The sequence below is a fragment of the Drosophila tropicalis genome, unplaced genomic scaffold (genome assembly GCF_018151085.1).
Source record: "Drosophila tropicalis isolate 14030-0801.00 unplaced genomic scaffold, ASM1815108v1 contig_845, whole genome shotgun sequence".
Classification (NCBI taxonomy): Eukaryota; Metazoa; Arthropoda; class Insecta; order Diptera; family Drosophilidae; genus Drosophila; species Drosophila tropicalis.
In genome coordinates this window covers 1,422,403-1,450,361 of record NW_027173338.1, presented here as the reverse complement: position 1 = coordinate 1,450,361, position 27,959 = coordinate 1,422,403, and the positions used below count along the sequence as shown (strand labels likewise).

Sequence of the window (27,959 nt, the reverse complement as noted above, 5' to 3'; positions counted from 1 at the left end):
TTGCGAGAACGTTAAAATTAACTTAGACAACTTACATATAACATATACTACAGATATGACAAAAACTGTAAGGAGTAGTGCAATTCTAACACTGGTCTTCTTGTCTAGTGTTGTCTATGCCTATAATGGCCATGTGTGTAGTATTAGTGTTCAGGTTCCGTCAGGTTCACATCAAGTTTATAAGCCAGTAACTGTGTCTTATCAACACTATTCTTGGTTTCATGGTCATCAAACTAAATACCGCACCGAATATAGATGGATTACAGAAGTAAGAGCAAAACAAAGTAATTAATGAAAAGTTTAGAAACAATTTCAACTTATTCTAAAAAACACCCAAAAACGTATATCCGTAAACATTTAAACTTTACTATGTTTTCCATTATGTTCTCAGCCACGTTATAGAAACGCTCAAAAATATGTATGTTGCGATGGCTATGATGGGCCAATAGACAATTGTCAACCAAAGTGCTCGAATGGATGTTCTGGAAATCGGCTATGCGTGGCTCCAGAAATATGTGACTGTAAGCCCAACTATGAAGGTGATGATTGCCATCCGATTTGTGCTGACTGTGGAAAGTACGAATACTGCAAAGAACCGGGGAACTGTGCCTGCAACGGGGGCTACAGTAGGATAAGCGACTCTGGTAATTGTGTGCCCAATTGCTCGAAAGGATGTGGCGACCACAGCTTCTGTTCCGAACCAGAGATTTGCCAGTGTGAGGTGGGATACGCCAAAATTAATGAATCTGACATCTGTTTTCCTGTATGCGAAACCGATTGCGGCGAAAACAGTTCCTGTACAGAACCCAATATTTGCTCCTGCAATGAGAATTATTCAGATGTGGGTGATGGCCAATGCCATCCAGTTTGTGAACCCAAGTGTGAGGAGCACAGCCAGTGTGTAAGACCCAATAGTTGCCAGTGCGTAGAGGGGTATTCTAATCAGGCAAATAGCACCTCTTGCGAACCCATTTGCCAAAACGGATGCCCGGAGCATAGCTTCTGCGTGGAGCCGAATCGATGTGAATGCGATTCGGGCTACATCAAGGATGGAGACCTTTGCCAACCCCATTGCCCCAGTAAGTGTCCGGATTATGCGCAATGCACCGGACCCAATGAGTGTGAATGTTTTCCCGGCTATGAGAAAGTAGATGAGAGTGGCAAGTGCGGGCCCAAGTGTGATGAGGGCTGCCCACTGAATTCCATATGCACCAACCCCGGAACATGCCGTTGCAAGATTGGTTACCTGATGAGTCCCAACAATACCTGTGATCCTCAATGTTCGAGGCACTGCCTAAATGGGCGTTGCAACGAGCCCGAGACTTGTGTCTGTAATGACGGATATAGCTTCAGGAATAACTCTCAAGATATATGCGATCCAATTTGTAAGAATTGCAAAAACGGAGATTGTCTGGCACCAGATATTTGCGTCTGTCATTTAGGATATAGACCCGATAACTCCACTGGCTATCTAAACTGTCTGCCTAGTTGTGAAAAGGAGTGTGTAAATGGCCAGTGCACTGGACCGGAAGAGTGTACGTGTTTAAATGGGTTTACAATGACAGAAACACCCAATCTCTGTGTGCCCAAATGTACTCAAGGCTGCGAAAATGGGAAATGTGTGGCACCGGAGGTCTGTGAATGTTCATTGGGCTATATAAAGTCTTCACTAGGCTGTGAAATGGAAACAACTACTGTGTTAACTTTTGGCACTGACTCATCTTCTACTGATCTTACCTTTAATTTAGATTCCACTACCACCCAAAGCACTATTCACACACAACCACACTGTAAAGCAGACTGCACATGCTGGACCAGTCATGATAATCTAGACACGGTAAGCACTGGTAAGTGTGTTAAGACCTGCCTAGATGATCATGACCAACCTTGCTTGGATTTGAATCAATGTCAGTGTAATCAATTGAATAGTTCAATACTTTGTGATGTGGAAGACAGCAATGACAAAATGGAATACATTTGTAGCATCAGATTGCCAGTTGAGAAATCGCCAAAAGTCGAATCTCAGATAAAAGCAGTTTCATCACATTGGTTATCCATATTGGGTATTCTCTGTGGTATTATCATGATAACGGGTCTAATTGGCGCTCTTATATATTACAAGAGAAATGTAAATATTGCAGGCGATGCGATTTATGTGGATGTTGAATAATTAGTTGATAAGATGTTGTTGTATTTTTAAATAAAGCTAGCCGCTGTCGCTAACAAGTGCATTTCTTTATTTCCATGTATGAATGGAACTTGGATTTATTTCAGTTTATCGCGAACTTGACCTCCATTTGGTTGCTTTAGGAAAGCCTTCTTTTCTTGAACGTATTGATTTCTTTCAAAGATGTAAAATGTAATCTCTCGCTCAGTCCTTTCAGCTTACAAATTGTTTAGCATAGTAGCTTTCACATAAACCAAAACTTTTCTAAGGACTTCAACAAAGCTTTGCAAAGCTTCAAACACTTTATAGAAAAATGAATTCCTTTCTAATATCAGTAAGATCAGTAAGTGATTTTAACCCTATGTACAAGTTTCCTTAACTTAAATTTGACAAAATGTATCCTTCGCTCTATATTAATTAAAGGTCAATACAATTTGTGATTTAACGTAAGAATTAGCCTAAAAGTATGCAGTCATTACTATGTGGCACATGAGCTTGCAAGACTGTCGATTGGAAAGGAGTTAGGGGAAAAAAAACAGACGTTACATAAGACTTTTAGAGATTATTATTAGAAAGTAGGACTTTTCCGTAGGAAGAATACGGTGAAGAGTGACGGGCAGTTCTCCTGTATACCACCATAGATACAGCTCGCGATTCCCGATTCACCTCCGTAAGTTTTCATGTCTCTTATTGTATTTTTATTTTACCAGATTTAACGCGTTTTAATTATCTTGAAACAATGGTTTTGATTATTCTTTTTAATTATGGATTTGCCATAAAGTTAAATAAAATCTTTATTCTCCTTAAGATTTTCTGCATCTATTAATTTACAAGTTAAACATTAGCTTATTTATAAATCCATATTTTAAAAGGATACGTTGATATTAATAATACAAACAAAAGATAAGGTTTTACCTGTTACCATTTACAACCAAACGCTTTCAAAACAAATTATTATGAAATATTAACCAAAATCTAAATGCATAATATAGCATTTGTAATATCTAGTTTATTATCAAAAAACTTTAAGTCTTTCAAAAACAATAAACATGACATGTTGACTAATTCATGTTGTTGTTTTTGTAACTGCTTAGGGATAATCACCGTATTATGTATTTATTTAAGTAACATGAATAATATTATACTTATAATATGAGACTATTTGATCATTCTGAGTTCCAATAATAAAATGAAAGGGTCATGGGAAAGGATTATACTTTGAACCTCCGTTCAAAGTCATTGATCGCTCTCGGTATTTAAAACAACACACAACTAAATGACCAACAAATAAAAGAGTCAGCATTGTGCCGCATATACCAAAAATAATTAATATATAAAACCATACCGCTGCTTGTGGTGGTCGATTATTTGTGCACATATACTCAATATCTTCAGTCTCTGAACCATAGTTACAAATTATAGAACTGTTGGATTGATTGGGGCGACAATGACCCAAGTCTAAGCAGGGTTTACCCTGATCACCAGGACAAGTCTTAAGACAATTACTCAACGTGACATGTGTACCCTGTCTTGTCCAACATTTACATTCAAAACTAATGGTCAGCGTTCTGTCTATAGTAGCTTTTGTGGTAGAGAATGCGTCAGTTAAATCTAAGGACGAGGTAATATCAGGAGAGGACGAATCAGTAGGGAGCAAATCAGTAAAGAAAGTGATAGAAGTTAACTCAGATGTTGTTTCCATTTCACAGCCTAGTGAAGACTTTATATAGCCCAATGAACATTCACAGACCTCCGGTGCCACACATTTCCCATTTTCGCAGCCTTGAGTACATTTGGGCACACAGAGATTGGGTGTTTCTGTCATTGTAAACCCATTTAAACACGTACACTCTTCCGGTCCAGTGCACTGGCCATTTACACACTCCTTTTCACAACTAGGCAGACAGTTCAGATAGCCAGTGGAGTTATCGGGTCTATATCCTAAATGACAGACGCAAATATCTGGTGCCAGACAATCTCCGTTTTTGCAATTCTTACAAATTGGATCGCATATATCTTGAGAGTTATTCCTGAAGCTATATCCGTCATTACAGACACAAGTCTCGGGCGCGTTGCAACGCCCATTTAGGCAGTGCCTCGAACATTGAGGATCACAGGTATTGTTGGGACTCATCAGGTGACCAATCTTGCAACGGCATGTTCCGGGGTTGGTGCATATGGAATTCAGTGGGCAGCCCTCATCACACTTGGGCCCACACTTGCCACTCTCATCTACTTTCTCATAGCCGGGAAAACATTCACACACATTGGGTCCGGTGCATTGCGCATAATCCGGACACTTACTGGGGCAATGGGGTTGGCAAAGGTCTCCATCCTTGATGTATCCCGAATCGCATTCACATCGATTCGGCTCCACGCAGAAGCTATGCTCCGGGCATCCGTTTTGACAAATGGGTTCACAAGAGGTGCTATTTGCCTGACTAGAATACCCTTCTAGGCACTGGCAACTATTGGGACTTACACACTGGCTGTGCTTCTCACACTTGGGTTCACAAACTGGTTGGCATTGACCATCACCCACATCTGAATAATTCTCATTGCAGGAGCAAATATTGGGTTCTGTACAGGAACTGTTTTCGCCGCAATCGGTTTCGCATACAGGCAAACAGATGTCAGATTCATTAATTTTGGCGTATCCCACCTCACACTGGCAAATCTCTGGTTCGGAACAGAAGCTATGGTCGCCACATCCTTTTGAGCAATTGGGCACACAATTACCAGAGTCGTTTAACCTACTGTAGCCTCTGTTACAGGCACATTTTCCAGGGGACTTACAGTATTCGTTTTTGCTACATATTACCTCTTTTTTTGGCTGGAAAGGAAAGTACAAAAAATCATGTTGAATATAACTGCATATACATAATTGAAGTCCATGTCCAAGTTTGTTTAAAAGTTTACTCACCTTATCTTTTGAGAATATATAAGCGTTTATGTTACCATAACATTTTAGGCTAACACAGCTATCTGTATTTGTTTTAAAACTATTTTTAGTCTTTCCCCTACAAATTTGTTGCTCGTTAGCATGCGTTCCATCCACCATAAGAATTATTATTATGAGCAGGTTGAGAGAGATACAAAAATAAAGTCTGGGTTTCATTATAATAATAAAGAAATTCAATTAAGATTCTCAGATCTGATTCCGACAACGTTTGCTATAAAACTAAAGCTACAAGTTGGAAGTGAGAATTTGTTGCCTGTGATAAATAATGCATAATTTTTATTTATTTATATTATCATTATTATTCATTTTTTTAATATACATTTGTAATTAATTATAGATCGGATAAATCACTTGCATAATTAATCTATTATTCACAAAATGATTCATTTCATCCATTTAGTGGAGGATCCACCCATACCCACATACCCAAAAATAAGAAAAACCAGAGGGCCGGGGCTAACTTCGACCGCGTCAAAGTTTGTATACCCTTGCAACTTTTTTGGTAACTCTATCCTTACCTATTAGCCATCAATGTGGAAGAACGTTTTATCTAAAAAGGCTTAAGCTTGAGAAAGAAAGGCCTACAATCATAGGAAATAACGAAGATATTGATCAAAGTCACTGTTTTCCACCGATCGTTCCTATGGGAGCTATATGATATAGTCACCTGATCTTTATCAAATTTGGCATAGTCGCTTATAGGCGTAGTAAACTCTCTAATATTAAGTTACACGACAATAGCTCAGAAAATAACGAAGTTATTGAGAAAGTCACTGTTTGTGACTTGGCCGTTTGTATGGGAGCTATATGATATAGTCACCCGATCTTGATCAAATTTGGCATAGTCGCTTATAGGCGTAGTAAACTCTCTAATATTAAGTTACACGACAATAGCTCAGAAAATAACGAAGTTATTGAGAAAGTCACTGTTTGTGACTTGGCCGTTTGTATGGGAGCTATATGATATAGTCACCCGATCTTGATCAAATTTGGCATAGTCGCTTATAGGCGTAGTAAACTCTCTAATATTAAGTTACACGATAATAGCATAGAAAATAACGAAGTTATTGAGAAAAGTCACTGTTCGTGACTTTGGGGTTTGTATGGGAGCTATATGATATAGTGGTCCGATCCGGCTGAATCCGAGATATACAACGCCTGCAGTATATACAAGCCTACGTGCAAAATTTCAGCTCTGTAGCTCTTACGGTCTAGGAGGAGTTTGCGTTGATCCAGACGGACGGACGGACGGACGGACGGACGGACGGACGGACGGACGGACGGACGGACGGACGGACGGACGGACGGACGGACGGACATGGCTAGTTGAACTCGTCTCGTCGTGCTGATCAAGAATATATATACTTTGTATGGTCGGAGATGCTTCGTTCTATGCGTTGCACACTTCTGACCAAAATTAATATACCCTTTTTGCAAGGGTATAACCAGAGGGCCGGGGCTAACTTCGACCGCGTCAAAGTTTGTATACCCTTGCAACTTTTTTGGTAACTCCTTCCTTACCTATTAGCCATCAATGTGGAAGAACGTTTTATCTAAAAAGGCTTATGTTTGCGAAAGAATGGCCTACAATCATAGGAAATAACGAAGATATTGAACAAAGTCACTGTTTTTTACCGATCGTTCCTATGGGAGATATATGATATAGTCACCCGATCTTAATCAAATTTGGCACAGTCATTAACAGATATATTAAACTAACAAATGTTTAATTTGAAAGCAATCTCGTTAAAAGTAACGAAGTTATTTACAAAAGTCACTGTTTTCGACCGATCCTTCCTATGGGAGCTATATGATATAGTCATCCGATGTTGATCAAATTTGGCAGAGTCGTTTATAGGCGTAATAAACTCTCTAATATTAAGTTTCATCGTAAAAGCACAGAAATTAACGAAGTTATTGAGAAAAGTCACTGTTCGTGACTTTGGGGTTTGTATGGGAGCTATATGATATAGTGGTCCGATCCGATATACAACGCCTGCAGTATACACAAGCCTATGTGCAAAATTTCAGCTCTGTAGCTCTTACGGTCTAGGAGGAGTTTGCGTTGATCCAGACGGACGGACGGACATGGCTATTTGAATTCGTCTCGTCGTGCTGATCAAAAATATATATACTTTGTATGGTCGGAGATGCTTCGTTCTATGCGTTGCACACTTCTGACCAAAATTAATATACCCTTTTTGCAAGGGTATAATAATAGTTGGCAATAGTGGATACTATCTGTCAGGTGCTATGTACTTTTAGGTTCTTCGCTTCAAACAGGTCGTTCGACTTGTGAAGACTTTACTAGCCACCAAATCTATTTTTGAGATCTATCTTTTTTCTTTTTTGGTGTGGTTTTTTGGTGAGTGTTTCAATGTGGCTTTAGCACATGGAATACTCATGGAAAATGGGAATTGCGATTTGTATATTTCACTTGAAATTCACTTTTACCATCGAATGTAATGAGCTGTCGTGAGTGACAAATCACCACAAAGAAACCATTAAATTAGTCATTTCTCTTTGTTCCTTTATGCCACAAAAAATAATTTAAAACCAGATACTCACAAACTTGTGAGATTAGATACTGTCGCACTTATCTTTTCATCTTAGCTCGAAGATATACAAATAGTTATGCTTTATGAGTTTAGATGCAATGGTCAGAATACTAAACTTATTTTTTATTATTCACGAATATAAATTGAATAAATAAAATTAATTTTAGATAAATTTATATTCAATTAATTGGTCCAATTCCAACATAGTTACGTTAGAAAGAAAATCAAACTAGTAAAATTCTTTGCCCCCGACTATTTTTAATATTAATTCATAAAGGTTAACATAGTGCCGATGAATTAGGCGCACTCATTAAATAATTGTTTTTTGCACATAGTTACATAATTTGATATATTACATAAATAATAAATGTGTTATACAATAGAAATATAAATTAAATATGTAGATAAAGTACACCTGAGTAAAAATAAGTGAAGATATTTTAATTATTTTTGTACACTTAAGTCAGTAACTGAAGGAGCAACGCTAGAGTTGAAGGTGTCACGAAAATTTCTGTACTTGAAAGTTTTTCTTATGACTAGTGAACGTTTACGGTATCGGTAACAATCAATACACAACCACAACAGACCTACCATAACCAAAACGATGACACAAGCAACAATAATAATGATAACTAAATATCTATCCCATAGGGCTGCCAGGGTATTGGATGAGCAAAAGTACTCGACGTTGTTAGAGTCCCCTTCCTTACAAAGTATTGAACTATTCGATAGATTACAGCGGCATTGACTCAAGTCCAAGCAGGATTTGCTACCACGATCGGAGCAGGTCTGAACACACGAGTGTTCATTAACTTTCCTTGTCCAGCACTGGCATTCTGGAGAACAGTCAAGAAAAGTATTTTCACTCGCCTTGGTGCTAGATGGCCAAACAGATGAAGGGCTAGAGGTAGACATTTTTTCTGTAGTTGTTTCAAGTTCACAACCTTCTGTGGTCATTGTAAATCCCGCCGAACACTGGCAATGTTCGGGCGCAGAACAGAAGCCGTTGTCGCCGCATCCCTTTAAACATGTAGGTTCGCAATTGCCGGAATCATTTTTTTTTTTATATCCCTCGATGCAGCCACAGTTTCCTGGTTTTTGGCAGTACCCAAACTCGCCACAATTGTCACAAATCGGATGACAATCGTTCCCTTCAAACCCAGTTTGACAGGCACAAGTGTCTGGCGATGCACAATACCGATTTCCAGAACATTCGACCGAACATTCGGGTTCGCAGCTACCAGAACTATTGTTCCTCTTATATCCCTCGATACAGCCACAGTTTCCTGGTTTTTGGCAGTACTCAAACTCGCCACAATTGTCACAAATCGGATGACAATCATCGCCTTCATAGTTGGGGTTACATTCACATGTCTCTGGAGCAGCGCAGTAACTATTGCCAAAGCATCCTTTTGTGCAATTTGGTTGGCAATCGGGTAATCGACCAATATATCCAGGACAGCATATTTTCCTTTCTTTGGTTATTGAATGCACCTAAAAATATGAATATTGTTATTTTTTATTCATAGTTACTCAAAGATATGATAAAATATTCCTTCTGTTCTCAACTCGTTTATCTTACTTACTGCTGCAAAAAATTTAGGGTTTTCTCCATCTGTTACATTTGTTTTATTAAGCTTATAAAATGTAACATTATACTGTTCTGTACATGTCGGAGCATCAATGGCACTGACTTTGGCAATGACAACGATCAGGCTCAGAGCCACAAAGAAACACAGTTTTTGATACATAACTGTGTCTTGAGGGACTTGCAAAGTTTTCTTTGAAGTACTTTGCCAATCGGCGTATTGAGTTAAACTGAGAGCAAATCTTTGAAAACCCCGCATATTTATTTGCTTCGAAGTGAGTCATCGAATAGTATACAATTTTGATTGGCGATATATACATATTTATATTTCATTTAGGTTATAAATAAAATATGAAAAGGAAAAGACCAAGTATGACTAAAAGTTAAATTATGTTGTAAGTTATTATTCTAATTGAAATGGCTATTTAAAACTCATAATCAGTCACAAAACTTATGAGTTTTTCATTTAAAATTAGCGACCTTAAGAAAAAGTTGAAAAATTCATGCATTGAAGTAGCTTTAAATATTCCAACGGAAACGGATTTGTTAAGTCAACGTTTCTATCTGATCTGAATTAAGCTATCTTTATAAAGTGAGACTAAAAATGACTGAGCCAAACTATTTGCCGTTTTAATCGGAATGAATCTTTGGTGAATGAATGCGTACAATAATGTATGAAGACTTTTTCTTAAATAATATTCAAGTCTTATGTACAAAGGAGGCACATTAATAGACATAAGACATGACCGATAAGTAATAGGCAAAGCCAATACATATGTACATACATAATTCGTATTGTCATATTCAATGTTAAGAACCTCAACTTGGATGCTCCTATCAGTATTAGCTTTTTTTCTGCAATAAGATTTGAGTTCATTAAACACATGCTGCATCTATGTTTATATATATCTCAAATATATATGCACCATATATGTACATAGAAGAGAACAGATAAGACTGTATGTGTCCGGCACAAGAATATATTCATTACAGAATGCAATTTGTTCCCCATCATTTGTAAATTGCACATTTAGCTGATCAGTTGTGCCCAAAATAAAACCGAGGTTTATATTTTAGTCTAGCAATTCATAACAAACAAAATGTGGCGAATTTTTGTGATATGCCTATCTTTTGGCGTGGTATTCAAAGTTCAGGCCTGCGTTGACCGTGTGCCGTGAGTACGAAATTTGACAATTTATTTACTCCAAGTAAAAAATATAAACTTTAATTTTGTGCAGGGTCATGAAAATGCGTGTGAGCTTGGTAACAATGCGAAAATATCAAGGATTAAGCAATTGTACTACCGATTGTGGACCTCTTGTAGTCCGACCACGAAAAGAGGTGAGAGACTTTATTTGTTATCAGTCTAATGACTCATGTGATGGAAGATAATGATCTAAAGTTTTTATTTGCTTCATTAAACTTTCTGTTATTGTGCCTTTATAGACCTACATGACAGTCGATGAGGTTTGCTGTGATGGCTACGATCGCAATGACGAAGAGTAAATAAAGAATAATTCAAAGCATGGATTAACTTTTAAGCCTAATTCTCCCTTTGTTTTCTCGCTCCAGCACCGAATGTCTTCCTCGTTGTGCTGATTGTGGTGAAACCGGTGTATGTCATTCGCCCTCGGTGTGTTTTTGCGGCAATGGCTTTACGAACCATGTGAATCGCAGCGTGTGCGTTCCAGAATGTAGTGAGCCCTGCGTTAATGGCAATTGCACTGCTCCCGATGTCTGTCAATGTCTGGAGGGTTATCGTTTTCGCAGCGATTCGGTCAATGAGTGTGAACCGATTTGCAAGGTCAACTGTGAGAATGGGCATTGTGAGGAGCCCTCGAAATGTATTTGTAATATCGGCTATCAGCGTGATGAGAAGCTGCAGAAATGTGTGCCCGTTTGCCAGGACATCTGTGAGCATGGCGACTGTGTGGGACCCAATGAGTATAAATGCCACGATGGCTATGAAGCACGTCTGGGACGACCAATGAAATGTGATCCAGTGTGTTCGAGTGGTTGCCCAAATGGTCTGTGTCTGGAGCCAGAGCATTGTGCCTGCAATTTGGGTTATGCTCATGTGGAGCAACGTGTCTCCAGGGGTTGTCAACCAGTTTGCCAACCGGGCTGTGTGAACGGAACGTGTGTATCACCGGGTCATTGTGTTTGCAACGAGGGTCACGCCTATGCCGATGGCTCCCATAATGTCTGTGTGCCCAGTTGTCGATCGGGATGCGAGCATGGGTTCTGCAGTTCACCAGGACGTTGTGAATGCCATGAGGGTTACGTACAGTTGACGGCTCATCGATGTGCACCCGTTTGCCAGGCCGCGTGTGGACAGAACTCGAGATGTACGGCACCCGACACATGCACCTGTGACCCCGGCTATGTGTTTGTCAATGGCTCGACAACACAATGTGAACCGAATTGCCCGAGGACGTGTAAGAATGGCATTTGCAGTAGTCCCGGAGTATGTACTTGCCTGGCTGGCTATCAGGCCTTACTGTCTTTCTACTGCATACCCATTTGCACTCGATCCTGCTTGCATGGCAGTTGTGTGGGTCCCAATCAGTGCCGCTGCTTCACTGGCTATCGACCCACATCCGAAGATCCCAGTATTTGTGAACCGATTTGCAGTCAGGATTGCGGCCATGGGCGGTGTATAGCCCCGGAGATTTGTCATTGTCAGGAGGGTTATATCAAACGTTGGCCCACCGGATCCTGCGAACCGCATTGCCAACAGAAGTGCATTAACAGCCATTGCATTGGCGCAAGTCAATGTCGCTGCTATGAGGGCTATCGCTTAAGAGATGGGTCAAGTTCCATATGCGATCCTGTCTGCATGCCCCCATGTGTGAATGGTTCGTGTGTGGAGCCCAATCAATGCGCCTGCTCTCATGGCTTTGAGGATACCAAACAACATAATATCTGTGTGCCCAGTTGTCGTCCCCGCTGTGAGAATGGTCGCTGTACAGCGCCGGGGCAGTGTGAATGCAATTCGGGTTATCAAATAGCTAATGCCAGTCAGCCCCATCAATGTGAGCCGCAGTGTAAAAAGCAGTGCATCAATGCTGAGTGCCTCCGGCCCGAGGAATGTGTTTGTCTCGATGGCTATCGAATGCTGCCCTCAAGCACCACGGAATGTGAGCCCATCTGCTCACCAGCATGTGATTCAAATGAACTCTGCATAGCTCCCGATTTGTGTGAGTTAAGTGGTCGTCGTTTTATCTTTAAAGCTAATCCATCTTCCAATGTGCATCATGGCTTTACACGTTGGTCTACACTCATGTTGGCTGTTTTCCTCTGCCTAATTTTGGTAATGTTCCCTCTACTCCTGATGAGAGAAGTGCAACGTCGGCGAAGTCAAAAGGATAAACAACAAGCCCATTTAATTGAGAATCCCACTTACGGAGTAATATTGCCCGGCAGTGAAGAACCTCTCAGTGAACAGGAAATTGGATTGGCCGATTAGAGGATCGTTTACATATGTGTTTAAAAGTCGGTTATGAAAATTTTCTACAGAAAATAAAAAGAATTCCAGAGTTTAGTGTATATATTTGAATTATTATTCTTGTTATGGCTTCAATTTGTTTGTTCAACTCTAATGATAAATGCTTGGCATTATCGAACATTATACACAATACATACGCACATATATAAATATATATATATAGTAGAGTAACTATATTCTATATTCTTGTTCTATAAGCTAAACTATGTCTAGGTACAGTTTATGGCAGTTAACTAATTGAATAAATTATATAATACATATAATACTTTTGTCGCAAAGCATTCAACCTAAAATTTTTGCTTTCTTTTTTTTTTTTTTTTTTTGTGGGGGGATATCTGTAAAAAATTGACTACTTATGACTATTAATCGAATATATTTAAATACTAAAATTGGTTTTATTGAATACATTTTTCCAGACGGCCCCCGAACTGACCCCAAGTACCCGCCCCCTTCAACATACAATCTATGAACACAGTGAGCTTTCTGATCCCTTTTTCTCTTTTTGGCTACCTACAAGAAGGTTTCTTGTTGAAATCTATTACGCCACGTTAATGACCACCAACATCATCATGGTGGAGCATCACTGGGATCAGGTGGAGATTTGGCTGGCTGCTGCTGTGTGGTTGTTGCCAGAAAACCACTGGAAGCCCCCGGCTGGGGCATACCAAGAAATGCGCCACCAGCATTTGCATTGCTTGAGTCGCCGTCTTCCATTATGACAGAGCTATCAGCTGCCGATGGAATGGTGGGCAGAAATCGTACACCTAATCTAGGCGGTGAGGAGTCCTCTTCCTCTTGGACGGCCTCTTGACGGACCAGACGTGGCTTGCTGGTATCCAGTTGTGTCTTGCCATTATGTGCTACAAAGACGACCATTGAAAAGGTAGTAGAGGTCACTTCGGAATATCTACTTACCAATTATTGGAGGTAAAGGTGTACTACTTCCAGCACTTGATCTTGAAAGACGAAATGTGGAGGTACTGGCCGTAGTTGCCGATGCCGATGAATCGTTTCTCGAACTGGACAAATTGGAATCCTGTGAGGTTTTGCGAGTAATCAACCAGGCCGAGTGCCGCCGCCGACCATGTGTATGCAAATGACCATGGGGTTCCATTAGCTTCAGAGGCATGCTGCAATTACCTTGCTGTGCAGGAGTCGAGGAGTTGGGCGCATGACGCCAACTCGAGGAACGAGAGCTACAGAAATTCTCACTGGAAATCGAACTGGCACGATTCTGACGCTGTTGTCGCAGTTCAGCGAACTGATACTGATAGGGATTGGCCGCAGCAGCCGTATAGGCACGGGGTCGTCTTTGTTGGGCCTGTCGCCGGGGCTTACGTTTACGTCGCGCATCGCCACAGCAGAAGGTGCGCAATCGTTGCCAGATACTTGGTGTTTGTTCCATCTTATGCCAATTGGGCATTTCGCTGGGTAACATTCGCAGGCAGCGACATCCAGGAGGATGGGTCACTGCTGCTGGCAACAAAGGTGGTGGTAATTCTCCCCTCTTGGCACGTCCGCCACCAGCTCTACCCGCTGCCGCGTTGGCACCGACAACACGCGATTCTTCGAAATGCTTACACAAGGTGACACAATCTTTCTTAAACTGTTTCGTCATGATGGCATAGAGAAACGGATTGCAACAACTGTTTAAGGGTAAAACAAACACCGTGAAAATCTTGGCCTGCTCCAGAGATATTAATTGTAGGCCAAAGATGGCCGTTATGGAAAAGAAAGCTATGGGCGACCAGCAAAGAAAGTCTGTAAAAACCAAAAGAGCCATTCGTTTGGCTATCCGTGAATCATTCGTATTCCATGCTTGACTTCCTCTAATGGCCCAATACATTTTCAGATAACAGCCCATAAGAGTTAGAAAGGCGCAGCCATTGATGATCATCAAGGATATTACATAGGTTAGACTAGCTACTCCCGTCGTGGTCTCGAAGGGTAGGCATACGGCAAATTTCCGATAGTCCGATACACCCAACAGAGGTAATAGGGCCATTATCAGGGCGAATATCCAACCCACGCTCATTATATAACCCGCCTGACGCAGCGACAAACGCTTGTTGAGATGTATGGCATGTGTAATGGCATAATTGCGCTCCAAAGTGATCACAGCCAAGGTATAAACAGACAATTCTGAACTGAGGACCGCTAAGAAACCAGCAAATTGACACAAAAGCGACATCTGCCAGGGTATGGCAAACATGCGAAACTCTCCCAAAGTAGCTGCATCCACAATGGCCAGAATTCCCAGATATATGCCCATAAAGAAATCCGCAGCCGCCAGATTGCAGACCAAAAAACGTGGCACATCCATTTTGGAACGGGAACAGATGAGCACAAAAACCACTGTGCCATTGCCCAGTAGAGCAAGTAGAAAAACCACCCAGACGCCACAGCGTAGAGTCCACCAATCGAAGAGATCGGCACAGGGCAGAAAAGGTCCTGGCATTGGCAGGCATTGCACCGAACCCGGCTGCAGATCATCGGCTGAGATGCCACTAAATAGCCCAGTACCGAAGCCATAACCATTTGCAGGTCCACTGACATCATGCTCATCGAAATATTCTTCCATAAAGCTGCTAGGCAATTGACCATTCGTTGAAGATAGCTGCTGATCCTCATTAAAGTTATTGCCACTCTCCCAAAGATCATTCATGGCAGCACCAAGTTGCTTGCTGAGATTATCTGATGGGTAAAGAGATTTGTAGGAAGATGAAGATGCCTATGTCCCTCACACTTACGCATTTGTGGCCAAATGTTCATCATACTGTTGTTCCACAATGTCATATCGAACTCCGCATCTGAGGGGAAAAGAACCGCCTCTTGCACCTGAGAGGTTTTTCTCTGCGAAGACATGGCCACCAGGGGCAGAAAGGCACAACAGTGATAGGCATAAGATAGAATCAATGTTTGTATGCGTGGAAAGGTGTCTGGTGGAGGAAACTCTCTCAGCTTGGGATTATTAAACGTCTTTAAATGCAGCAATGCTCTTAGTCCAGCCTCTGGTAATTCTGGAAAGATATTATTACCCAAATTAAGATCCTCCAAAGCCGTGAAACTGGCAAAGGCTTCTTTGTGAATGAAAGCGATTTCATTGCCCTCCAGATCCCTATAAAAAACAATAATGTATAACTCGATATAGTCGAAAAATGTTTATTACTTACAGCAATTGCAGTTTGGGTATGCCCTGAAAGGCATCTTGAGGTATGGCCTTGATGCGATTATAGGAGAGCAACAGATCGTGCAGTTGCTTCAGCCCATGAAAAGGTTTCCCTTGCAGTGCATCAATTTGATTGCTCGATAGATCTCTTTCAGAAAAAATATTTAATTTTCACAAATCATAAATCTATTGGAATGTAATTACACTTACAACAGCCTTAAGTCTCTGCAACTACTTAGATTTGGGATGCGTTTTAGGGAATTGGTTTTAAGTTCTCTGAAACAATTTAAATAATTAAAGTAAATATTGACAAGTTCTTATCTACTTTTACTAACAAACTCTTCAGTCTTGGCGTTTGACGACACAAATTGGAGGGCACTTCCTGTATGCCAGCACGATCTAGTTTAAGTATTTCCAAAGCATGGCATGCCTCCAATTCCGGAAAAGATCGCAAAGACCTTACATCCGATAAAGTACTATTATGAAAATGATCAAAATCATTAATCCTTTTATTTTGTTTTCATCTAAATTTCAAGTCTTACAGCTTTCTTAGTTTAGACATGCCCCGAAAGGCCCCCAATGTTATGGTCGATAAGGGGTTAGCTCTCATATCCAACATCTGCAGACTTCTTGGTAACTCCGTATCATTTATCCAGCGTAAACGATTGCTGGTCATAGAGCTGCATAGAGCACAGTGCAGTAATGTAAAAAGGTAAAGAAAATTTAATCAAAAAAGTGTGTATTCTGCCAAGAAAAGTAACTGCGTTTGTTGGCAAGTACCACTCCAGCTGCAGTTGCATTTAAAAGTCAAGATTTGCCAAGAGAAAAAGAAAAAACATCAAGGAGAAGAAAAAAAAACGAAACAAGAACAAGTGTCACAACTGCACAGTGGTCAAAAAACCAACCTTGTGGGTACTATCAAGATTCTAAAGGGAAGTCTCTTAATCTTGTTAGCGAGAGCAGAAATTCTTTTAAATGTAATTCAAGATTAATCATATGTAATATAATTATAGGACGATTTAAGTTAATATACCGCCTATTTCTATTAAAAATCGGATTGATTTATTATGCATTTTAATCTATATTTTATGTACTTTTGATGGACCATCAAAAATTAATATTAGAGTGTCGAAAAACTAGAGTAAAAATTGCACAAAGAAATTGTCATTTTTCCCATAGTCCATAGTGAACTTTGGAGCATAAAATGGTGCATACTTTTTGGAGCACATATTGTAATGGTCTTTATGATGTTTATCTTGGACTAGTAAGTGAAAATCAAAGCAGCCGTTAAGTATCTCAAATTTATTTCTTATGAAAAAATTCTTGAAGATGGCATAACACACAAAGGAAACGAAAAACACACTTTGATACCTTGTTTTTCGCCATCAATTGAGCACAAGAAACGCGCTTGTTATTAAGCTAAGGACACAAATGAACTTTCATTTGTTCTTGTGGCAAGTTTTTGCGACTTTTATCTGACTTAATTTGTTGTATTGTCATTCAGCTTCTTTGTCGTCCATAGAGTCAACAAAATGCAGACTTCTACTTGAGGTTGCTTTTAATCCTTTTAAATTTGTTTTCGTGGCATTTCTTTTTACTTTTCTTATTCTGGTTCTTGCCCAGCTTTTCCTCTTTCTCTATCATCCGCAAATTTATTTGCCAGTTTAATTCCCCAATCATGGCTGTGGATGCAGCACAGCGTGGCTTTTATCGCAACATTTAACATGGTCATAATTATCCTGTTTACCAGAAATTGAATTTCTCTTCATCTTCCCCATCGCCCAAGGAGCGAAATGTCGAAGAAGAACGGCGAAAAGAGAATCGTTGCAACGATGTCAACATGCAATGACAGCTGAGATGGCGCAGTGGCAGGAATAGAAACCGAGTGCAACTACTGGCAGGATATGGCAACCCACTTGCTTAGAATGTGGTATCGTAAATTCACCAAGTAATGATGCGTTATGATTTTTGGTTTCCGCTTGTTTGCCGCCTGACAAAGTTGGCAATGTTGTGGCAAGTAAACAACTACGCTCCTCCTTAAATTTATACCATTCTCTTCTCTTGGCTAATCTCAGAGGCGGCACCTGCTAGCCATTTAGAAGCAGATAGATATAGAAATACTTACAGCTCCTGCAGCTGTGACAATTTGTTCAGACCCTCGGGTAAGCTGCTTATTAAATTATCATCCAGCTCTCTGCAAATAAAAAAAAAAAAAACAAGAAAAAGAAAATACATAGATTTCAATTTTGTGAGCAGCAGAAAAAAAAATGAGTTTTGCATATTTGCATACGTGACCACAAGTTTCCGCTCCAAGAAGGAAGGCATGATATGGCAATGCAAATTTATGCATGAAAATAAAGTTCGTTGTGCAATGATTTCACTTATATTAAAATAATGCTCTGATTACTCGCAAAGTGAGAATTGAAAACTATTTTATGATGTCCAAAAAATATGATGAAAAGAAATAAATATCATGACCAAAGTTTCATGTTATTGCAAAATCTGGGAAAATTCTTTTATGTGCCATAAAAATAACAATAACTAGCAAATGTAGTTTCATTTGTTGGCGCCCAACGTGGGGCCGCCAAGCAGCTGTTATTGACACTCTCTTGTCACCCCAGTAGACCAAAAAGAAACTCCTTTTGCTGCAAATAACAGCACCAGCTGCTGTCGCCTTTCCTTCTCATTGTCAGTTGCAGAGCATTTTCGTTCCCCTATCACGAGTAGCTGCTTCCACGATTACTTCCAGTTTAGAGTGGCTGCAGCTCCTTGGCCATAAATCTTCAATGCAATGCGAATGCACACGGAACATTTTCTTCATACTTTTCACGTTAGATTTACGCATTGCATGGTGAAAGTTTTTCACTTTCACTTGATGCATTCGCCATGTCAAACCCCCTAACATAAATTTGCATATTTGTCTACAGAAAAGACTGGGTTGCTTGGTTAAAGACCAGAAGTTGGGCGGAGACAGTGTACAAGAAGATGAGCAGAAAAAAAGGAAAGAAAAACGACAACGCAAAAAAGCCAAACATTTGCGGTAAACAGCAAACAGCGATGACGACGACGACGACGACGACAAGAAGGACAATTTAAGCTGTCGTCCGGAGTAGAAACCGTTCACCGACCGAAAAAGGAAAAAAGACTAGAGAAAGTTTTCACCGAAAACTCTCTGGCAAAGTAAAATTGAAATTTATTCGAGCTATGACCAAAAAACGGATAAACACCATTTCCACTTGCCACTTGTACTAGCATGACGGGAAATTCGTGTTATACTAACTGATAACTTGGGTATATTATAATTTTTGAGTGTCGTGGTTTCTACTTAAGGGTTTGGTTTCATACTCATGAAAAAGATTCATAAAATCCTATTAGTTGCAGTTCATTCATAGGCAGACATAACCTATTATCTGACAAGAAATACATAGGAACTGTTATTTTAAGAGTTTGGTTGAGAATATAAGGTTATAGGAAAATTTTAACAACAATTCCTTGATTTGAAGTTTAACTTAAAGAAATTCCATAATGTTTTACTATATACTAAGCTAAAGCCTATATCAGATTCTTGAATCCAATGTAACAAGAGAAACAATATACAGACATAGATAAAGGACTAAGACGTGTGATGTTTTGGGTAAATCGTTAGACAAATTAATCGCTTTGTCTGCAGATTAAAAATATATATTTCCTATGCTTATTCAAAAGGGTATACAACTGTCATAATATATGTAGATAATAAAATTCCCTTTACCCATTTGATATCAATTGCATTTTTCTAGGTCGACATTTGGGTGGTCGGATTTTGTCTGTCTGTCTGTTTGTCTGTGGGTTATCTTGTCATGCAAGTGCTTAAAGTATTTTGTATTTTTTTTTTTCTTTGTTATATGTACTTACAAAACTTTTAAAGCCGTTAAATTTCTCAGAGCTCCTGCAGAGATTTTCATAACTTGGTTTCGCTTGAGTAAACTGCAAAACAATTGAACGAATCGCAAAAAATCGAGAAACATAAAATTAATATTAATATATGTATATCGATATATTTAAGTCAGTCTATACTTAAACTACTTACAGCACGATCAAGTTTGGCATTCGTGGAAAATCCTCGTCATTTATTATTGTCAACAAATTGCTGCCCAAATTGCTGTTGATATATTTTATTAGTGGTTGGCAATGGAGAACATGGAGAAAATTATGAGTAATCACAATTTTTATGATATTTCAGTTTCATTACGAATTCATTTACTTGGTTGAATAAGGAAAAGTACGGATTGAAAAATTTATTCGAAAACATGCACATAAAATTACAGTTAGTTTATTTGCTTATTTAGTTTCGAGTAGTAAAGAAGAACTTATCAAAAGAGTTAATAAAAGTTAAAGTTTATTTGTAATTAGATGAAATAAACAAATATTTTGTGCTGATAGAATAGATTATTTGAATATTTGCTAGCTACTGACACCTGTGAGGGAAAAGGATGAATTGAAGAAGCCTAAAAGTGTATTTGAGTCAAGGGATACCAAGGACCAAATACCCCATAACAGAAAATCATGAGTTTAAAAAGATTTACAATCGTATTATTATCGTTTTATTATAGTTTTATGCATGATGAAAAAGTATCTGATAATTAGTTGGTTTTAAATTTAATTAAAATAATGATTTTTGTTTTGATTTTCGGATTTTCTTAAAAAAATCTGTTTAACTTGGCTAAAGTTTTTAAACAAGCATTTAAAACAAAATCCATTAATTGAAAATGGAAATATACGTAATTTGTTTTGACACTGCAAAAACCGCATCAATTTAACTAATTAAACAAATGCATGCTAAAAATATTCAAATGCCAATAAATATTCATAGGCAGAGATAATGGAAGGTCATGCAAAAATACAAATAATAATAAACAAATAAGTGGATGAGTAATTAAATAAATAAATAAATTGTTACTAGTAGAGAGGCAAAATGATAAGAACAGAAGAAAACATCTCACAGTGCTTCAAGGGTTTTGAGTCCGGCCAAAGCGTTGGTGGGTATGCGATAGAATAGATTGCCCTCAAGACGTAAAGTGCGAAGTTTCTGCAAATGGGCCAAACAGTCACCGTCCAGGCTGACCAAGGCGTTGCCATTCAATTGACTTGGAAAGCAAAGAAAATAACATAAAGAAAATGTGTACAAAGTGTTCAAACAACAAAAAGAAAAACTTTCCAACTAAAAGTGTTGTAGATATATGTAGGTACAGGAAAAGCAACAGTAAATGAATAATTGCCGACTGTGTATAGGTGTGTGTGATGAGAGTGTGTTTTTGCCTCTGTGTATGCTAATTGACCCTTTAGTTTCTGTAATGCTTCCTTCAGGCATCACAATTGACGATTGCATACTTACAGGCTGGTCAACTGGCCGAGTCCTTGAAACGATTGTGGGGCCAACGTCTTGAGGCCGCAATTTTGCAAACTTAAACGTTTCAATTTACTCAAACCATAAAATGCATAGGGATCCATATTAATGATGCTATTGTCCGACAAAGTTCTGCAAATAGAATGAGAAAAAACAAAAATTATACTCTATTCCCTTTTGGTCAACAGAAAAGCGAAAGTGCAGGAAATTGCAAGGATAAGCCAAGCGCACAAGAAGTAATTAATCGTGTTCAACTTGCTAAAATCAAGTAATTTATATTGCCGAGGGATTGGGGTTGAATCCGGGCGAGAGGTCAAGTTTTGACCGCTGTGATTTTCTCTTTTTGTTTTTTTTTTTGCTTTGCTTTTTCCCCAGTTTTGTTTGCTGTGAAATTGAATAATGAGTTGTCTACGCCCAACTCAACCAACCAACAACTCTAGTTCTAATAAAGGAGTTGAAATGACGAAAGTTTTCATATTTGCCGCTCTTGTTTTTTAGGGGGTTCGGTCAGATTAAAACAATATATACTCTTAATAAAGTGGGGTTGTCCCTTGCAACAAGAAATTTGTTATTATATCCTTGTCTGTTTAGGTGGCTTATCTTATACTTTATCTAATCATGCAATAAGAATAATATAAGGTAGATAGAGGGAACAGTGGCAGTCTGTATTTTCTTTTAAAATCTGATTGATTTTCTGGATTTATTAAAAGCTAAAACATTATCTAATACAATAAATTTATTTTGACTTTATTCATTCCTAAAACCTAAACTTCTACTCCTTCCTCTAAAGAAGAAGTTCTTAAGTATTTGGTTTAGTTTATTGAATAGTTGAATTTTATTTTTAAGCATTTCATTTTACTTTGGAAAATTGTATTTGCTATTATTATATCAATTACTAACTCGAGAAGTAAGTTGCTAAGAAGTTGAACTAAACAGCATATTTTTAGTATTCACTCTAAACTAAAACTAATATTTAAGGGTATAGAAATGCTATTGTAGTTACACTTGATTTTTTTTTGTTGGTTAGTTTTATGTGGTTTCAAAAACAACCCCCCGGGGTATTAATGGTCTGTGGTTGCGGTTTTCATGCTTCTTTAATCCTTTGCTAGGAGGGGCTTGCTAAATTTTTCAAAATTCATCACCCTTGAAAAAAATATATTCACTTCTCTTACAGTTCACATGGTTTAAATTTGTTGTTTTCAATACTTACAATTCCTCTAGATTCGGTGCCATGAAAAATGAGTTGGCCTCCAATTTGGTTAAGTTATTGTTGCCCAAATCTCTGTGGAGTTGAACAAAATAAACAAATTAATAACTCTGGAGAATCAATTATAGAAATTGATATCTATATAAAAATCTACATATATACCACATTCTATCTATCAATATCAATAAGCCACTTTGGCTTGCCATGAATAGAAAACGAGGCTTAGAAGTTGGAATGGAAATGGGGGGAAAAAATGTATGCCAAATGAAAGGAAAAAACTTTTCCCTTTTTTTGTTTGTATTGTGTAGCATCATCAATCAAAATGGTAAAACGAATTGAAGACATATTGAACTAACCTGAGAGCATGAGCCAGAGCCTGTCTATCTCAGAAAATTGCATAACAATGAAGATGAACTGTTGCAAAGTTTTGTATCATAGCCTGATGGTCCGTTGAGCATTCTAATTAAAGTTCCAAAGTGATTTTAATGGCTTATGACTTCACCGTTAATTAATAAATTATTTATTTATGGCCAGTTTGAGTTGGCCATTAATCAGAAGCCAGTTATTTTTTTTGGGTCTAGCCAGAAGCAAACTCCTTTGAGAGATCTCATGTGACGGCGGCAAGAAAACGTGACTCTCATACGTGAGACAAAACTATTGCGAAATACCGCACAACGTGGCGTATGTGTAATTAGATTAAACCGCATGCCAAAATAGACGGAAAGTCAGACAGACCAACAGGCAGACACCATGCCAAAACCAAAACCAAACCATTTCAAACCGAAACGAATCGAATCGAATCGAATTTAATTCGAATCGCAGACTACGAAATTGACTTGTAATTAGACGACGATGAAATGAGGAATGCTTGCGGCAAAACGCTTCGACATTATCTCTAACGAGCCAACCACTGCCAATAATCGCTTAATAACGTGAAAATGCTCTTAAAGATGTTAAATCCCCACAATGAATGTGTGTGTAAGTATGTCGATTACTCACATCCGAGATTATGTGTGAGATGACAAAAGTATAGGAATTTCCTTGAAAGGCGAGCAACCGAATGATTCTAAAATATAAACCAAAGTAAATTTGATTTCCCATAAATTAAGATCATCCATCATATATTAATCATGAAGAATCAGGTGACTTGAACTTTACTTTTTAAAAATTATATTAAAATATTGACCTATCTATTCTTCTATTTAAATTATAAAAAATCAAGTTCATAATTCATATATTAAAATATTGACCTATCTACTCTACTCTTCTATTTAAATTATATAAAATCAAGTTCATAATTTGATTGAATACATATTATTCGTTGCATCTCGTTAAAACTTGAAATCTAAATTTGCTTTTTGGTGATTTTCACGACCTCGATTCAGTTGTCAATTTGAAAATATGTGAATATTTTTAAACGTGTCATAAAGTTACGGAAAGGAAAATGTTTATTTTTCGTTCGACATAGAAAATAAGATGAATGATTACATTGACAAAGTTTCACAACTAAGTTTGTTATTATTTTAGCTTTGATCTGAACTTTGTGTTTTTATACTAAATATTTTTGTTCTCATATACTCACAAGGCAATCACTTCGGTGGGCAAATTCACTGGGACGGCCAGGATGCCAATGCTGCGACAACTCAACTTTAAGTTCTCTAAGCTGCCGGTGCAATGGCAATGCTTTTGCTGCCATCTCTCGCACACCGAATGCAACGTGCGTTGATGTTGCTGATGATGCTGGTTACCGTTGTCCTTGCCATCCTTGCCACTGTCAGAATCTGTGGCGGTTGCGGTAGATGCTGCCACTGCCCCATGATATTCCATCAAAGTTTTCTCATAGAGAATTTGAGCCTCACGTTCTGGATCGGCTGAAGGTAACATGACATTCTCTCTTATGCCAAGGGGTGTTGTGCGTGTGGGTGTGGCAGCAGTTGTCGTCGTAAGAATTCTACTTACAGTAATTTGACTAAATTGTTCACCAAGTTGATGTTGCTTATGTTGCTGCTGCTGCTGTTGCTGTTGCTGTTGATTCTGGTCTAAGTAAGTACGATTCGGTTTGTCTTTGGTTTCATCAGTTGAAACATCATTTACCCTAAGGGTAGCCGATGTCGTTGCTGTGACGGCTTGGATTAGCAGAGAGGTGGAACAGCAGCAGCAGCATAAAAGTAGGATTAATAGGCAGAGACCAATGCCTCTGCCATCGTTTTGCCGTTCACTATGTTGACGGCGGCAATGTGTTGTTGCCATCGTTCCAGTTGTTGTTGTGGTTGCTTTTGTTGGTGTTGATGTTGTCGCTGTTGCCAGAGTTGCTAATGTTGCTACTGCTGTTGCTGCTGCTGTCGTGGTTGTTGTTGCTGTTGCTGCTGTGTTTGATTGATGCTGTCAAGCATTTGTCATTTGATGACAGTTTTGTGTGCAATTCGTTTCTCGCTCATGATTTTCTACTTTTGCTGCTGCCGTTGCCGTTGCCGTCGCTGTTGCTTGTGCTGCTGCTGTCTGCTCGTCCGTTTCAACACTCACTTTTCTTATTTGGTTTTCGATTTGATTTCAGTTTATTTTGTATCTATTATTTACTTTAGCATTCACTTTCTGCTTCAGATGCATTTCATTGTTTGCTTTTCAGCTTTTCTCAGAGATGCCGGCAAATCAAATCAAATTTGACTTTGACACGTTTTGGTCGGTGTGGTTAAGAAGCGATTCTCATTACATTTGATGGTGATTGGATTGCTGATCTAGAGAATTAATTTTTATTTTTATGGAGTTAACCATTTGAATATTTAAAGAGCAAAGTTTTGTAAAAGGAATTCCACCATGCCATCATGTCAATGTCATTATGAAGACATCGATTTTTCATCACTTTTAGTTTACATCCTGCTTAAAAGGTGCTTAAATCGTTTTGTTTATGGTTCAGTTTTCTTTGATTTGGAAGATTTATTTATTTGTTTAACTAAAGTAAGTATCATTTTGTTTTGAATAGGAATTTTTATGTATATTTGGATAGTTTAGATTGATGGAGGTTTTGCCGAAACTTTTGTTTCTGAATATACGGAACAAAAATTTCACTCAGCTATATGGGATAGCAATTAAGAAACCATTTCGAATTTCGACTTTTAAACAAATAAATATCGTTTAAACAAATCACAATAAAAAATCATTTAAACAAGTCAAATAAAAACCTAACAAAACGAATTTTTATCTTTACCTAAATTGAATTATTTTCAAAAATCTCATATTAATTCTTGAATTTGTTCGAAAATTTCTTTATCTAACTTTTCAACTATATTACTAATGGACTATATAATATAGGAATACATAAAAATATCAAATCAGTACCATATTTGGTTTACTCGTCTTTTAAACATGATGAACTCAGGGAAATTCATTTAATTTTTTCTTCAAACTTTAATCAATAGTAAAGAAAATTGTTTTTTCTATCTTTTGTATTCCTAAAATTTCAAATCGTTTAGCCCGACAGTTTACACTTCATAAACTACATAGTTTGCTTTGCCTGATTCTTGTCTACTAACTAAAAAAAAAATACCATTCACCAGAACTTGTTAGCTGTCAACAACAAAAGGGACAGCAAAAGACAATGCCCCAAGCTGATGAATGACAAATTTGAGAGGTCGACCGCTTCTTGGTCCATTTTTCAGTACTATCCTTGCATTCGCCATCATTATTAATGAGCCTGTTGACAGTTTTTACATTTGCAATAGACTTGAAATTCTCGTTTGTTTTTTGTGTTTTTTGCCCATGTAATAACTAAAAATAAGCTTAAAATGTCGGGCTAAAAATATGTCTAGAAATAAAAGACATTTCCCATCATATTAGCCATAGCACGAGCCTTCTTTTACCTCACTCATAGACCCAACAAACACACACACACACACACACACACACACACTCACACGCACACACATACAGTCACAAATCGCACAAATGATTTATGGCATGTTTATGTTCCTCTGACCTCGCCAATATCAGCCAACAACAAGAATGGGTAGAAAAAAACCGAAAGAAAGAAAGCAAAAAAAAAACTAAGATAAGAACTGACTTTTATATATCCTGTGATATTTCGTTATTTTAACTCAAATGAGACCACATTTATTTACATCCTTATTCCTCTTAATATCATGAATCTTCTTAATCATTCATTCAAACCCATTTATTAAATTAAAAATACATTTTTTGGTTAGCTAATATACTCTATATTCTTTTATTGTTACAGGGTAAAACGATGACGACGATGATTCCCAATTGCCTCTAATCGAATCTGCGAGGCATTTTATGGCTTTGCCCATTTTCATTCATATATAATAATCTAGCAAAGTTTTCTCTAATTGTAAACAAAAGCAAAATCAAATTTGAATATATTTTGTGTTTATTTCCTGGAGATATCGATTATAAACAATTAAATATTTAGTCTTTTTTTAAAAGAGTTTAAACAGCTTAATGATAGGGTGTTGAAAATTGCAAACGAAAATGGGCAAAACAATTTTTAAAGATACAAAAAACATTCTAAAACTGAGCGATTAAAAAACTTTACAGAATGTTTGCAGCCACTTTAATAAAATATAGAAAATATATCCAAATTTGTACCAAGAAATAAATGGCATTTAGTTTTCAGTTATAAAATATTAAACATTCTAAATGAATTTAAAGTGTGAGTTTTGAGCAATCAATATTTACTTTCGAGCAAATATTTTAAACATTTTCTGAGGTAAAAAAATAATTAAGAACAATTATAACTCTTGTAGGTTAATAGTTTTATGTTTATATTTAAGAAAGTTGTTGTTTCTAAATTAAAATATAAATTAAAAAAGTTAAAATCATTTATGTTTAAGAAATTTAAAGGGAAAATTGGTTTCTTTTCCTTGGCAAAATGATTTTAATCTAACATAACAACATTTTACTACAACAATTAAGAGAAAGTATTTTTCACGATAGAAAAACTTTAGAAATTAATTATCAAACTTGAAGTTTAATTATGTAAATTTTCCCAATAACTTATGAAATTTTAAATTTTAGACCAAACATTTGCCTAGCAACGGTTAACTTTAAGATAAACGAACATTTTCTGCACCCCCTCAAATGAAAACCAACTGTAGGCAAAGAACAAATATTTGCGTATGGATTTTCTTTCACATTGTTTAGCTGGCTGGAGAGAAAAGCAAAGAATGGAAAGGTAAACTAAAAGTAAAAAAGAAATCCAAAAACCAAATGGTACACTCTACACACACACACACGCACACGTGCTGCGATTGGAGCTGATTGCAAAGTGTTTCGCCGTATTGTATCTACTCTGGTGCCAATAAATAGCAAAATAGGATTTTGTTTGTCAATGATTTAAAATGCATAAATATGGAGAATGATAAGAGCACACATGAGATGGGTCTAAAATAGGACAAAAT

The 27,959-nt window shown here is 37.8% G+C and overlaps 4 protein-coding genes across 4 annotated transcripts; 2 read left to right on the top strand and 2 right to left on the bottom strand.

Moving 5' to 3' along the window:
- LOC137580630 (tenascin-like) lies at positions 1 to 2,226 on the top strand. Its single transcript, XM_068294737.1, has 2 exons — positions 1 to 268; positions 392 to 2,226. The coding sequence occupies exons 1-2, from the start codon at positions 56 to 58 to the stop codon at positions 2,168 to 2,170; spliced, it is 1,992 nt and encodes a 663-aa protein (XP_068150838.1). The 5' UTR covers positions 1 to 55; the 3' UTR covers positions 2,171 to 2,226.
- A 722-nt stretch (positions 2,227 to 2,948) lies between these two features.
- LOC137580666 (multiple epidermal growth factor-like domains protein 10) lies at positions 2,949 to 9,438 on the bottom strand. The gene is made up of 4 exons (XM_068294776.1): positions 9,382 to 9,438; positions 8,279 to 9,181; positions 4,016 to 5,000; positions 2,949 to 2,986 (listed from the first exon to the last, which is right to left on the bottom strand). The coding sequence occupies exons 1-4, from the start codon at positions 9,436 to 9,438 to the stop codon at positions 2,949 to 2,951; spliced, it is 1,983 nt and encodes a 660-aa protein (XP_068150877.1).
- Positions 9,439 to 10,375: 937 nt separating this feature from the next.
- NimC2 (Nimrod C2) lies at positions 10,376 to 12,744 on the top strand. The gene is made up of 4 exons (XM_068294774.1): positions 10,376 to 10,449; positions 10,514 to 10,616; positions 10,722 to 10,777; positions 10,848 to 12,744. The coding sequence occupies exons 1-4, from the start codon at positions 10,376 to 10,378 to the stop codon at positions 12,742 to 12,744; spliced, it is 2,130 nt and encodes a 709-aa protein (XP_068150875.1).
- A 492-nt stretch (positions 12,745 to 13,236) lies between these two features.
- Positions 13,237 to 24,635, bottom strand: rk (rickets). The gene is made up of 15 exons (XM_068294730.1): positions 24,597 to 24,635; positions 24,128 to 24,564; positions 22,549 to 22,620; positions 21,327 to 21,470; positions 20,935 to 21,078; positions 20,022 to 20,093; positions 19,847 to 19,918; positions 18,078 to 18,146; positions 16,495 to 16,632; positions 16,288 to 16,428; positions 16,163 to 16,228; positions 15,957 to 16,100; positions 15,534 to 15,901; positions 13,699 to 15,477; positions 13,237 to 13,643 (listed from the first exon to the last, which is right to left on the bottom strand). Exons 1-15 carry the CDS (start codon positions 24,633 to 24,635, stop codon positions 13,351 to 13,353), a joined length of 3,978 nt encoding a protein of 1,325 aa, XP_068150831.1. The 3' UTR covers positions 13,237 to 13,350.
- Positions 24,636 to 27,959: the final 3,324 nt, after the last annotated feature.